General features: G+C 34.8%; 1 protein-coding gene across 1 annotated transcript in view; it reads left to right on the top strand.

Annotated features, from left to right (window-relative positions):
* The first annotated feature begins 342 nt into the window (after positions 1-342).
* Positions 343-14,414, top strand: part of LOC131955603 (kinetochore-associated protein 1) — a 35,352-nt gene continuing 21,280 nt past the window's right edge. The window contains exons 1-27 of the mRNA XM_059319781.1: positions 343-476; positions 975-1,089; positions 1,603-1,721; positions 2,139-2,208; positions 2,365-2,454; positions 2,569-2,660; positions 3,168-3,243; positions 3,708-3,781; positions 4,297-4,406; positions 4,607-4,739; positions 5,318-5,352; positions 5,951-6,010; positions 6,105-6,180; positions 7,084-7,173; positions 7,631-7,681; positions 7,847-7,908; positions 8,601-8,706; positions 9,384-9,527; positions 9,804-9,860; positions 10,248-10,296; positions 10,455-10,462; positions 10,752-10,865; positions 11,153-11,272; positions 11,870-12,013; positions 12,465-12,554; positions 12,912-13,018; positions 13,861-13,963. Of these exons, the coding sequence (XP_059175764.1) occupies positions 366-476; positions 975-1,089; positions 1,603-1,721; positions 2,139-2,208; positions 2,365-2,454; positions 2,569-2,660; positions 3,168-3,243; positions 3,708-3,781; positions 4,297-4,406; positions 4,607-4,739; positions 5,318-5,352; positions 5,951-6,010; positions 6,105-6,180; positions 7,084-7,173; positions 7,631-7,681; positions 7,847-7,908; positions 8,601-8,706; positions 9,384-9,527; positions 9,804-9,860; positions 10,248-10,296; positions 10,455-10,462; positions 10,752-10,865; positions 11,153-11,272; positions 11,870-12,013; positions 12,465-12,554; positions 12,912-13,018; positions 13,861-13,963 (2,406 nt within the window). The 5' untranslated portion in view covers positions 343-365. The remainder of the gene's footprint in view (positions 477-974; positions 1,090-1,602; positions 1,722-2,138; positions 2,209-2,364; positions 2,455-2,568; positions 2,661-3,167; positions 3,244-3,707; positions 3,782-4,296; positions 4,407-4,606; positions 4,740-5,317; positions 5,353-5,950; positions 6,011-6,104; positions 6,181-7,083; positions 7,174-7,630; positions 7,682-7,846; positions 7,909-8,600; positions 8,707-9,383; positions 9,528-9,803; positions 9,861-10,247; positions 10,297-10,454; positions 10,463-10,751; positions 10,866-11,152; positions 11,273-11,869; positions 12,014-12,464; positions 12,555-12,911; positions 13,019-13,860; positions 13,964-14,414) is intronic.

Here is a 14,414-nt window from a genome sequence, read left to right as displayed (position 1 = left end):
TGAGCATGGTTGCATCTGTTGGAAACATCGCTAGTATTCATTTATTACTGAAAAGTTTTAATTCAATTGTTTGAAAACAGGTACATAAATGAAATAAGGAAACATTTTTGTATTTTTCAAAACACAAATCCTCCTCCAAATGTGAAATAATTATTAAAATTTAAGGAGTCACCTGTTTTTCACATTACTAGTCGCGGGCGATTTTACGTACCCAAAACGATAGATTACCAGATCTAGTCTAGGTCATATTAGATTATTAGGTAATCTAATACATACCTAATACATACCTAAAACGATAGATTACCTAATTTTAATGGTAATCTATCGTTTTGATTTTTTCAGTTTTCAATAGTTGTTAAAGAACCATGTCAACCACTGCTGCTTTGGATACAAGCAACAGATGGGTGTTGTCACTGTCAGATGCTACAACCTGTGGAGGGTTTGAAACTCTTGCCACCTTCATATCAGAGGATAGGGTAATGTCCAGCTTGCTATTTTAATTACATACCTTTTAACTAACTTTAACTTTAAACCCTCAGGCAGGTAAAAAAAAAAAGGTTTTGTAAGTGTACTATGCCCTTACTAGCCTAATTTATGCCAGGTACCTGTCAGAGCTGGATGGACTCAGGCTCAAGTATATCCAATGGATTCAAATGCAGGAGTGGAACTTCAGATAATAATTTTTAATAAGTCATGTGCCCTTCCACACCCTCCCCTTTACAAACCAGGCTCATTTCATTAATACCCCAGCATAAAAAACAAAACTACAATATAAAACTAATTTGGTTTTTAAATGAGACTGTAATATTTGTATTATATAGGGTCTTAATAATTTTTAATGTGAAGTTTCTATGTTTAAAAAATCATCTTATTGCTTTATTTTACTTTAACTTTAAAAAAGTATCATTCATTATACAAGTAGTGATATGATTTAGCTGATTGTATTTACCTTTAACTGAACTATCTATCTTCAGGTGTTGAGGGAACCAGTTGTATCATCAACATCTTTTGGTCCAGAGTTTAGCGCTGTGGCTCTTGATAATTTGCTGGCTGTGATACATGAACAGGATGTGATCTGCACCAACTTCAGTACGTTTTTAAAATTTTATTTTTTTAAAAATTTACATACAAACAGTAACCAAAATAAACCAGTTTAAAAACTTGGTGACCACTTCACTGGTTGGTGAATGTGTTTGTACGTTTTTGGTTTCCATCCAATATTTCTTCACGTTGCTGGTCTTTTGTTTGGGCAGCTTGTGGAGAGGTATGGGGTGGTTGGGCAGTGTCATAAGTAACTACTGTAAAAAAGTAATGTTCCTATTCAACCCTGACGGTCTAAGTGGCAAGTGAAGTAGAGTTCACCTGTTTCTGTGACCTCGGCATATGAAGAGATAGTGTGGTCAGGACTATGCCCAGCCGCATTTACTTTCCCTTGTACTCAGGGACGTTCTGCTAACTCGAGACTTTCAGGTTAGTAGTTTAGCGTTCTATCTACCCCTGACCACGCCATACATGATACCCTAAGCAACTACTGTAACATTGATTAATCAGCATGTACTATTTAAGTTACAAGTATGTAATACTTTCCATTTCTCCTTTTAGAGTACCATATTGATGCAATCGCAATATTAGATGGTGGATATCTTGCTGTAGGTGACAGAAGTGGAACTTTGACTATAGGGGTTGTTGCTGAAGGAAAATTTATTGTCAAACATTCTTGTGTAAGTTATATATTTTAAATTTTTTATTGTAACTGTAACTTACACTTTGGATTAGTTTCCATTTAGTTTTTTATTGAAGTTAAATACGGTATCTGGTACTGCTTGTCAGAGGGATAAAATGATAGCCTAAGTGAGCAGCTGACATACCAATATCAATGGGAGAAATTAAGCCATATGGGAATCAGAGTTCATTATATATATATGATGGGTTTTTTTAAGTAAGTTTTCTCTACTGTTAGCATAAGAAAAGAAAATATATTTGAAATAAATTTTAATAAGCCATTGGATTTTACTAGAGAAATTAGTTACTTAAGTCTATTATTGTTTTCCTTAACTTTTTTCCATGCAATAGCCAATAATTTAAACATACGTTTTTTTAAATTTCTTTTTTTTTATTGTTTTTCTTTTTTTTTTCAGAACATTTTTCCTGATAAAGCTTACACCTTAGCAACCACATTTCATAGAATATTGTTTCAAGTTGTCACAGGTTTGAAATTGTAATATTTCTCTGTTATTAACTTAGTTTTGTTTGTCGTAGACATGATTTTTTTGTAAGTTTTCTAATAAAACTTATGTTACAATATTTTTTCTAGTACTCATTTTCATCAGGAATAAAACATTTTTTACTATATCTTACCCTTAGAAAATGAAACTACAATCATTGCTAGATTAGTTTGTCTTTGCCCAGAGAACACATTGCTGATATTTTCCAACCTAATTCTACAAAATGGAGGTGAGAGATTTATAAAAACTTTAAAACTGCGTTTAAATTAAAATAAAATATTATTAAGCTGTAATAAAAGTGAGAATTTTTTTTTTTAAAATCATTTTTTTATTTTCCAATTAGATATTGATCTATCTGCTGTTAAAATGGAAAAACTGGCATGTATCCATGAAACAAGAGATATCTCTACATTTCCAAATGGGATTGTCACAGTGGTTGGTATATCTTTAGCGTCAAATTGTGTCCCAGTGTTTCATTGCTTGTTTGTTAAATTAATTAACTCCTTGCCTATCATGGACATACAGAGCTTCCATGTGAAGTCCTTGCTAGTAGTTTCTATTGACCAGCAATTGACTTGGAAAACAAACTTGCTGTAAGTGAGTTTAAAACTGCCCAGAAGATCCAAGTACACATCTTTGCTTGAATCTGGACTAGAATCTGGAGAGTTTAGTGCAGTTGTCATATCAATTCCATAGAATTACCACACTCCAAATTCTATTTTTTTTTGCTTACAAAATTTAACTATCTCCATTTGTAAAACATTTTTCAATACCTGAATGTTAAGTAAGATCTTTTTTGCACATTTAAGTGAAATAATCCATGACGAAATGTAGATGGTCTATTAAATTTGTTTAGCTTCTAATAAAAATTATTTACCTTTCAATTGCTAAGGATATTATTTAATTTTCTCGCTTTATTTAATTAATTACTTTTTGTTACAGGGAAAAGGATTTGACTGTATTGCTGTATATAGATTTGACACAGATGGTATTGTTCTGGAGGACAGTAGCTCAGCAGGTAAGTGCAACACACATCTGCTACATAGATGCAGTACGTAGATGCAGTAGATACATATATTTGCTAGACACACTACTGTTCTGACAGCTAAACTTAAATCCATATACAATTGTAACTTAATGGCTTTATTAGGCCTGTATTGTTAGTTAAATCTGAGTGCTAGCTGTGGCATTAAATTGTTTGACATAGATGTTGTATTTTAGTATGGAGAATTTTTTTCAAAATATAGAATTGAATAGAAATAAACAGCTGGTCCCCTAATATAATGGTATATTTTTCTTCTTTTAAAAATGCTTTAATTGAAAATGCTATAAAATTGTAGCCAATTCTTAAAACCATCAAATAAATATTTTTACAGAATCAATAAATCTACATTTTTAAACTTCGTATGTTCATTGACAACTTAAATTCTTGAAAGGCAATCTTCATATATTTTTTTCAACTTTGTCTCTAATTTAATCTAGATGAAGATGATGCTGTCATGATTAGAGTTCAGGCCACTGAAAATAATGAGGTGTATCTTACTTTAGACTCAAAGGTTAGCCAATATGTGCTCTTTCATACACATATAGTCACAGTTAGTTGTTTTGTTGTAAATAAATAGATTACTATATTTAATAATATCCATTGTTTTAAAAAAAAATCTGTAAACTATATGATGTGCATTTTATAACAAAATTAGTAGTTTTAAGTTACATTTTTAACCATGTTTTGTTTTTATAATTTAAAAAAAAAGAACACATAATGCAGTAAACACAAATGATATTCTATGTGTGAGAGAATGGTTGAAACTTGAATAGTTTAACACTCAACTGCTGATCCAAATTTCTTGACTTCAGTTCCCAGTCTTGAATCCCTAGGATCTCCTGAGTACACCCAGGTCTGGTGGATACCTGACTTAAATCAGGGAAACTAAACTTGGCTGGACATAGTGCTGACTACCAAATTTCTTTGTACGTCAAGAATACAGATATGGACCATCAAAAAAGTTCACTTTTTTATGCGTAATGTTCTTTTAATACATAATCATAATGTTTTTGCATTGCTTTTTAGGGAACATTTTATTTATGGGATAGCCTGACCCTCTGTGTTTTGGACACATTTTGTTTGCCAGGTGTTACAGATTTTAGACTGGTGGAAAGCAAATCAGACCAGTTTTTCAGGTATTGTTGCCAAATTGGATGATGGGAACAAATATCAGCTTTATTTTTACACATACACATTCATTTATTTTGTTAAGCAGAAAAGATGTTAGAGTACAAAATGTAAAAATTGTAATATTTTTAAAAAATCACACTATTGTGCATTATCTCTTAGATTATAATTAAACAATACAATCTTTATTAAAAAACGTTTTTTCTAGCTTGGAGAATATAAAGCTGATTGTGAAGCAAGGTCATCTGATACGCACACTCAGTCTCCCACAGCTAAAGGTTGGGTTTGAGTACAGGACTGAATCTAGTCATGTGGGTTTAAGCAGGATGCCCTTGTCTCTTGTGAGTTAAAAATATTTCTGCTCAAAACGATTATAAATTGATTAACTTCGTTTATGAAACTATAAATGACTTAAGTAAAATTTTAAATTATTGTTTTGTAACTTATGACTAGATTAAAATATAAAAGAAGTAAATCAGAATACTTTTAAAATTGCCACCAAATTGATGATATATTCTTTTTTAAATTGAAATTTCCTGCTTAAAAAAATGTACTAATTCTGCATAGTTGATTTTTAAGTAAAGTAAGTAAAGTTCCCTTTTCAAACCTGACGGTCTATAGGGCAAGTGAAGTAGAGTTCACTTGTTTCTGTGACCTCTGCATATGAAGAGAAAATGTGGTCAGCACTATGCCCATCCGCCTTTACTTTCCCTAGCATGAGTTAGGTACCCATCAGAGTTGGATGGAATCAGGGGCGGTCTACTGACTTGAACCCAGATTCGAACTTGAGACTTACGGGTTAGCAGTCCAGCTCTCTACCGCTAGACCACTATGTCCTATTAGTTGATTTTTTAGCTTTTTAAATACATTTTTAAAATATCATTTAATTGATAATGTAAGTCGAATTTTTTTATTTCAGGAGGAAATCTACGTGACAGAATTTAACTGTGATGAGTAAGCTATACTCTTTTTTACATACAAGTATTGTGTCTGACTGTTTTGATTGCAAGTCACACTCATAAGCTTATAAAAACATAACTACATGTGTGGCTCCCTAAGAGACTGGGTAAATGCACCCATAGAATCTTAGGGGTGTGTGGCAGTACTTTCGATTAGGGGATCATCATCATGAGATGCCCACATATCGCAATCCCTTTGGTTTAGTCCAAAGGAATTCTAATCAATACATGTTGGTACTAGCATTAGTTGCCAAAGCTGCTGAAAGGGGACCAGAGGGGTAATTTGAAGGGCCTTTTCTCCAGTCCTGTTTGATTTCAGTTTTGTCCTCAGCCAACAAGACTCATTTCTCTGGGGGTCAAAAATGCCATCCCCCCTCTAAAAATAACAAGGATTTTATAAAAATTCTTTCATTTCCTTCATTTTTTGGAGTAAAATCACTAATGTTTAGATTTTAAAATGTTTAAAGTAATTTAAAAACCACAATGCAGTAACTTTATTTAGAGCTAGACTCCAAACTAAGTTCACTTCTGAAAATAAAAAAAATGTATTGTCATGGTTTGAGAAATTGTTTACCTTTTGTTATTTCTTGAAGAGAAGACACTGAGGCACAGGTGTTCTTCAGGTGCTATACAGAGACAAGCCCAGAGAGAAGGTACAGTACACATTGAGAAGAATTTATAATTTGTATATTTAAACTTAAAATAGTATATTATATGACATTTTAATTGAATTCAACATTTTTACAGGCTTTTGCGTCTTGTTGCTAAGAAACGGTTTGAGGAAGCTGAGCAATTTGCTAAACTTTATGGACTCAACTTTGATGTGAGATTGTGCTTTATTTTTATTTATTTTTTTTGCTGGCTAAAGAAACAAGCAGTTTCTATTTGTTAACTAGAAATAGTTTCCTTCTCCAACCAATTTCCAATGAAGCTTAACCAATACAGTATGTTCTGTTTTTATTGTATATATATTATTAGAATATCAAATAGGACAGAATGACCTAGATGTAGAGCTTGAATCCTGGTTTTTAAGTCAGTAGAATATCCCTGAGACCACCCAGCTCTGATGGGTACCTAACTCACATGATTGAAAACAATGGTGGATAGGCGTAGTGCTGACCACACTATCCCTTCAAATGCAGAGGTCTCTGAAACAGATGGACTCTACTTCATCTGCCCCATGTGTCTAGGGCATGGATGGGAAAAGATGATGATGATTAGAATATCTAACCAACAAAGTGAATGTTACTTGACTCCACTTATTAAACTTTTTTTGTAAAGTCCAACAAAAAGAAATCAATACAGACCTATTTTACCCAACCACTCTCCCATCCTCTGACTCTGTTAGTGTTAGTTTGATCCAGTCGTAGTCCAGTATAGTCCAAGAAAAAGAAATTAATTCAGAATTTTATTACCCAACCACTCTCCCATTCTCTGTCCCTGTTAGTTGGATCCAGTCGTAGTCCAGTATAGTCCAAGAAAAAGAAATTAATTCAGAATTTTATTACCCAACCACTCTCCCATTCTCTGTCCCTGTTAGTTGGATCCAGTCGTAGTCCAGTATAGTCCAAGAAAAAGAAATTAATTCAGAATTTTATTACCCAACCACTCTCCCATTATCTCTCCTTGTTAGTTGGATCCAGTCGTAGTCCAGTATAGTCCAACAAAAAGAAATTAATTCAGAATTTTATTACCCAACCACTCTCCCATTCTCTGTTTCTGTTAGTTGGATCCAGTCATCGTCCAGTACAAGCTTAGAGAGGTTAAAGACACCTTTGATGAAATGTCCTGCCACCTGAAACAGTGCAAAAATCAGGTAACATTTCCAACACATTTTACCTGTTACAAGATTTAGAAATGTTTACTTTTCCAGTTCAGGGCATTTAGAATTGTAAGTGTTAATGATCAAAGTTTATATAGTATAAATTTGACTTCAAATTAAAAAGTAGGTTAATCCATTTTTGTTTTTGTTTTTTAAAAACTCCCTGAATATCTTACAATTTTTCTCTTATAATATTTTTTGTTCTACACTAAATACATTTATTTCATTCTGTTTTTCACTATCTTTCTATGCTATCAGCTTATTTTACATTTTATAATACCTGTATATTTCTTTCCTCCCTGTTTCTTTCATTTCTTCCTGTAAATTTATTTTATCCCTAAAGATTATGTTATTACATCCTTCTTGTTTACTTTTGTACTGCCATTTTTTTATCATCCTGTTTGTATATTTTCCTTATCCTACCTGGTAATGTTCCTGAATTTGTTTTCAGCTGTTGAAAATGAAATCTGGCAACCCATCAGTGAATCAAGTGCTTGCTGAGGTACCCTAGCTGTTTATGCAGCTTAGTCATCATTTATTGTTAAAGATATTATATTAAAAATTTTATCTTGCCTAATCCCACACTTTGCCACCTAAAGCACAGTTTTTCAATGCTATTTTAGTTGTAACTATTAAAGGACTCACATTTTATTTTTTACTCTTTTAGGTGTCTGATTACAACTATAGATTGGAGTCGTTTGCCAGAGTGTTTGGAGAGGCTAATTACAGGTGTGATAATTAATGACTTTTTTCTGTAATTGATACCTACCCCCACCACATATTTTGTTTTTTTCCCCCAAAGTATAAACTTACTATCCATATCAGTCAATGGAGTAGAGTTATCTATCTATATTTTGAGTCATACTTGAATGTATAAAAGTTTACATTCACCACAATAGGAAAACCACTTTTACTGTCTCAGTTTTAGTTAACTGCTGATCCATGACAGCTGTAATCTTAAGACCATATTTTGATGTTTTTTTTTTTGAATGTTAGATGATCATAGCAGCCAGTGACTTTAACCCACCCACAGACCGTGTTCATTTGAATTTTTCTAAATTTTTGGTGTTAACCTACCCAAAGATGAACTGAATTTGATTAATAGTATTAGAATTGTTTTAAATTTTTTGGTATAAACTAACTGTAGTGTAAAGAATCCTCTTCAGGCCTAGCGATCCATTGGGCAGATGAAGTAGAGTTCATATGTTTCTTGACCTCAGCATATGAAGGGAAGACATGGTCAGCATTTTGCCCAGCCACCTTTACTTTCCCTAATATGACTAAGGTTTTAGGTACTTATCTAAGCTGGGTGTACCCAGGGACTTTCTGCTGACTTGAACCCGGATTTGAATTCGAGACTTTCAGTTTAGCAGGGTAGCACTGAGTGTAGGGTCACTGACAAAATGTTTTTTTTTTTCCAGCCGGTCCCAGTGGGAAATCTTTATGGATGAAAGTCCTACAGCCATGTTCAGCCACTTGCTCATGGAGGACCCAGTCAAGGCTTTTGAGCTGTGGAGATGTTTTCAAGTGAGCCATCAGCAGTTGCCTCCCTTTCTCTATCCCAGCCTCTCTTTCAGCCATTACTTCAGTTGTCTCCCTTTCTTTCTCTCACAGCCTCTCTTTCAGCTATTACTTCAGTTCCCCTTTCTTTCTCTCCGAGCCTCTCTTTCAGCTATTACTCCCGTTGTCTCCCTTTCTCTCCTCCCTCTATTATTTGTATAGCTGGCATAAGCATCACTCTTAAGCCTGACAGACTGCAACAGAAAATAGAACTGAGCTTTTTTTATACACAAAGCTGCCATCTACAACACCTGGTATGGATGGGGGTGGAATCAAAATAAAGATTCTCTCTGAGTCTTTGACAACCAATAGGGAAGGTGAAGTAGAACTGTTCTGTTTCAGTGACTGCTATTTTTAAAGAAAGTGTTGTCAGTACTACGCCCAACACATTTATTTTCTCTAACATAAGCTAGGCACTCATCCGAGCTGGGTGGACTCAGAGACATCCAAACTCTAGACTTTCAGGTTATCAGACATGCTCTTTACCGCCCAGCCATGTCATTCCAGTGAAGATGGGGGGTAGGGTCTAGAGTGTTGTATTAATTTTTTCCTCATCATTTAAAAATACCCCTTGCTAAAAAAAATCCACGCAATTATTCACCATATTCTCAGTGGTTGAGTGTTTCAATCAAATGTTTCTGCAGGCAGACATGAGCAAGCAGCTTAAGCCAGGCACCATCCACCTCATCCTACAGCGGATACCTGTGGATGTGCCCTGCACCTTGACCGCCAGCTGGATCTGTGACTGTGTCGTGCCAATCCTCATTCAGAAGGACCCAGGGGCTCTGGTAGGTTGGACACTGGTCAGATAAACTTTGTGCGAATTGTTGGGTTTTTTACCAAACTGACATAGACCCTGGCCACATAAGCTTGACCTTTTTACCTCAGTTTTTTTATAACACTACAAATAAATGTATTAATTAATTGACATTATTTCTAGTGACCACTATTTTAACATGGACTAGGCCAAATAAAACTATGCTGTTGACAACTATGGTGACAATTAAGGTGTATGTGTTTTTTTTTATGTTGGATTGGAATATTAAACGTGAAATATATTTCAGACTGCAATAATCTCATGGGCAGAGACCCAGGTGTATCACCTAGAACAAAACAGTCAGGTAAATATCCGCCTACATTTTATTTGTGTAATATTGTAAATGTTACTTTTGAATATTTTCTTTGCTGAATATAGCCAAGCAATTTAAACTCATGTCAGCTGCAGTTAAATAATAATAATAAAATGTTCTTGGCTCTTCTAAAAATTGGTTCTTTGTGTATATCAAAGGGAAATAATGATGAATAATAGTTTATTAGTTTAACTCAAATATACTACCTTTTAATATTTATGACCTGAAGATGAAATAAAATTGTCTCTGTAAAGTTTTAATGTTACTGAAATCTTTGTTTTGTTTAGGATGGCTATAACCTTGTGTGAAACACTACTGAAGAGTTAATTGTCCCTGTTCTTAAAGTTTTAATGTTACTGAAATCTTTGTTTTGTCTAGGATGGCTGGCCAGTGAATGCTATAACCTTATGTGAAACACTGCTAAAGAGTTAATTGTCCCTGTTGTTAAAGTTTTAATGTTACTGAAATCTTTGTTTTGTCTAGGATGGCTGGCCAGTGAATGCTATAACTTTATGTGAAACACTGCTAAAGAGTTAATTGTCCCTGTTAAAGTTTTAATGTTACTGAAATCTTTGTTTTGTTTAGGATGGCTGGCCAGTGAATGCTATAACCTTATGTGAAACACTGCTGAAGAGTTAATTGTCCCTGTAGTTAAAGTTTTAATGTTACTGAAATCTTTGTTTTGTTTAGGATGGCTATAACCTTGTGTGAAACACTACTGAAGAGTTAATTGTCAGTGTAGTTAAAGTTTTAATGTTACTGAAATCTATTTTTGTCTAGGATGGCTGGCCAGTGAATGCAATAACTTTATGTGAAACACTGCTGAAAAGTTAATTGTCCATTTTAAAGTTTTAATGTTACTGAAATCTTTGTTTTGTCTAGGATGGCTGGCCATTGAATGCTATAATCTTGTGTGAAACACTACTGAAGAGCCTGGAGCAAGCTGTTAAGTGTGAACTGGACCAAATCTCAGAGCAGAACTTGCGAGAAATTATGGTAATTTTATGTCTAATGATAGTCAAGCAAAACATCAACTCATACTTGTATTTTGTAGACTACCCACCTAGACAATCCCACAAAGGGTAAATACTAGATAGTTCTGTGATGACTTTCATCTCACATCTATGAATAAAATGATTATCACAAAGTTCTTTTTAAATATGCTGAATCCAAAGTTTCAGAACATTTTTGACTGCGAACTGGACTTGCTCAAAATAACTCCACAATGCTACTGTGGTTATTATTTCCCTTTAGTTGATGCTGAGTTCTAATTTTCTTGGCAGACAAAAATGAAATGTGAAAGTGCTTTACCTCCCCTGAAATTGCTGATAGACCAATTGCACTGGCTTCATGAGCTGTGGACAAACTTTTCATGTCATTTATCACTTGACAATCTCAAAATGGTGAGTTGAATTGTAACTGGACACTCTCAGAATGGTAAGTTGAATTGTAACTGGACACTCTCAGAATGGTAAGTTGAATTGTAACTGGACACTCTCAGAATGGTAAGTTGAATTGTAACTGGACACTCTCAGAATGGTAAGTTGAATTGTAACTGGACACTCTCAGAATGGTAAGTTGAATTGTAACTGGACACTCTCAGAATGGTAAGTTGACCTGTCACTGGATACAGAATGGTAAATTGACCTTGGAAGACCTAAGTTATCAAGTAATCTAATTGCACTAATTGTTACACATGATTTCATGAAAAGCCTAACAGCATTTTCATTCAGTGTCATTACAAGTAAATACTAGTAATTTTCATATGTTGATGTGGTTTTTATTAAATAGGATTTATTTGTTTTTAATATGTAAGTAATTTTATTTAATCTTTTATAAATACAATTTTCCAACTTTTCTAAAACTGTAAACTCACTTTGCCAAATTACAAATTGTTCTGCTGTAATTCATTATACCACTTGAATAATTTGTTTCCTTACTGCTCATTAAATTCTCCCCTGTTGGTTTCTGTTGACGACTGCTTGTTTTAACATCTGCAGGAAACAACAGAAAGTATCGTCTACAGAATGCTGGACAGGGTGGCGGCCGTAGACCTGCTGCCCCAGACATTGAAACACCAGGTGTTGCCCTACATGCAGAAGAATGACTTGTCAGCTAATGAAGTATTTGCCAGCTATGTTCAGGTTAGTTGTCTCCCTTAATGCTTTAAACCTATTCATAACATTTACATGAGGAAATATTCACCATTTTGTTAAAATATTTGTTTTTTCTTAATTTCATGCAGTCAAATTATCTGAAAAAAAAATAAACAGAAAATGTAATGTTTGTGTCTATATTATTGTGTTTTGTATAGTGTAAAGTAAACACTTTTGGTAAACTATGTTATAGCAGTTTTAGCAGTTATTTATAGTGAAAAAAATTACCATTAATGCTAGTTTGTTAAAGATAATAAATTGAGCATAAAAGATCACAGCTAAAAAACAGACAGTCATTCTTTGTCCAGTTTAAGTTCTATGATATTTTAAAATTTTAGGTCCTAAACAAAGATATATATAATTTGATAATAAATGGACCGTATCTCCATATATTAAATGCTCATGTCTGTCATAATGAATACAATTTGTTTTGAATCAGGATCTGATGAACAAAACAACTTGGGGGCGCTGTCAGTACTCCTGGGAGGAGAAGATTAAAGCCATCATCAGAGTCATCAGTGATCCTAAGGTATGGGGGTCTGGGCTGCGGGGGGGGGGGGGGGGGGTCATTCCTATATGGGGGTCATTCTTTGGCAGTTGTGTTTGGTGGGGTGGAGGTGGGGTTTATTTGATGTATATATGATGTATTCCCTAAGTAAGTGGGGGGTTCATCCCTAAGTAAGTGGGGGGGTTCATCCCTAGGTAAGATGGCAGGGTTATTCCACTGCAAGTGGGGTCAGGTAAGGGATCATACATTTTAAATTTGAGTTTTGCTATGGTAAGTGGGTTTCTTTAAAATGTAGATTTTTTAGTTAACTAAGATGTGTCATTATTTGTTAGGTCATCCTATAATGCAAAAGATAATGCTGCAAGTTTTTCACTTTAGATAAAGATTGGAGCGCTACTTAACCTGGTAGAGAAAGTTTCCCTGCCCATCCCAGGATTTGTACATGATTTGGTGGCAGAGATCAACAGTGGGTGTCAGCATGACCTGTAAGTCACAGGCTGGTCTAAGGTGGGGGGGGGGGTTAAAGGTTGTTGTGATGGTCTTGGTGGGGGTGACAGGTTGATGTGATGGTCTTGGTGGGGGTGGCAGGTTGATTTGGTGGCTGAGATCAACAGTGGGTGTCAGCATGACCTGTAAGTCACAGGCTGGTCTACGGTGGGGGGGGGGGGGGGGGTGGCAGGTTGTTGTGATGGACTTGGTGGGGGTGTCAGGTTGTTGTGATGGACTTGGTGGGGGTGACAGGTTGATGTGATGGACTTGGTGGGGGTGACAGGTTGATGTGATGGACTTGGTGGGGGTGACAGGTTGATCTGGTGGCTGAGATCAACAGTGGGTGTCAGCATGTCCTGTAAGTAAGTCACATGCTGGTCTAAGGTGGTTTGTGGGGGTGTCAGGTGGTTGTGATGGACTTGGTGGGGGTGACAGGTTGATCTGGTGGCTGAGATCAACAGTGGGTGTCAGCATGACCTGTAAGTCACAGGCTGGTCTAAGGTGGGGGGTGACAGGTTGTTGTGATGGACTTGGTGGGGGTGTCAGGTAGTTGTGATGGACCTGGTGGGTGGTGTCAGGTTGATCTGGTGGGTGGTGTCAGGTTGATCTGGTGGCAGAGATAAACAGTGGGTGTCAGCATGACCTGTAAGTCACAGGCTGGTCTAAGGTGGTTTGTGGGGAGGGGGGAGAGATCATATATCAACAAAATACATCAACATAAAGCATTCAAAAATAGCACAAAACAAACCAATGACAAGACAGTTGACAGTAATTCCATGCAGGATTTCATTACATGAGGATATCTTAACATCAAACTTCTATTCTGTTTTAATTACAGACTGGCAACACTGAATAACAGATGGAACTTGAAAAATGCTGACAATATCATCTTTAACTATGGCATGAAGCCTGGTTATGTGAAGACTGCACGGCAGGTCAAGGTAAGGCTTGCTTTACCTCCCCTGGACTTTTTTTTTATGCAAGGGAGACTACTATGTATTTTTTGCACATTGCAGAAATATAGTATCGTTAATTTCCTTTTTTTACTTTGAAACGCTATATAAAAAAATATGAAATTTTGAAATAAACAGAAAAAAAGTAAATAAAAAAGATGTAGATAAAAAGTTATTAAAAAATAGTAAAAATGGAAAATGATAAGGAAAAAAGGAAAAGTGAAACAATAGTTTTTAAAATTATAATAATAATAGATTTAGTAACCTGACAATAATTAATTTAGTAACTATCATATTATCCTCTACTGGGACTTTTTTTTCATTGCTGATTTAAATTAAATCGTAATTAGAAAAAAAAAATTAAATCATAATTGAATGCTACACACTTATATTAATATGAAGTAATTAATTTTTATTAATGAAAGATAATTACTTAGTA

The sequence above is a fragment of the Physella acuta genome, unplaced genomic scaffold (genome assembly GCF_028476545.2).
Source record: "Physella acuta isolate Inbredline_101_S28 unplaced genomic scaffold, ASM2847654v3 ptg001085l, whole genome shotgun sequence".
NCBI lineage: Eukaryota > Metazoa > Mollusca > Gastropoda > Physidae > Physella > Physella acuta.
This window is presented reverse-complemented; position numbering and strand designations above follow the sequence as displayed.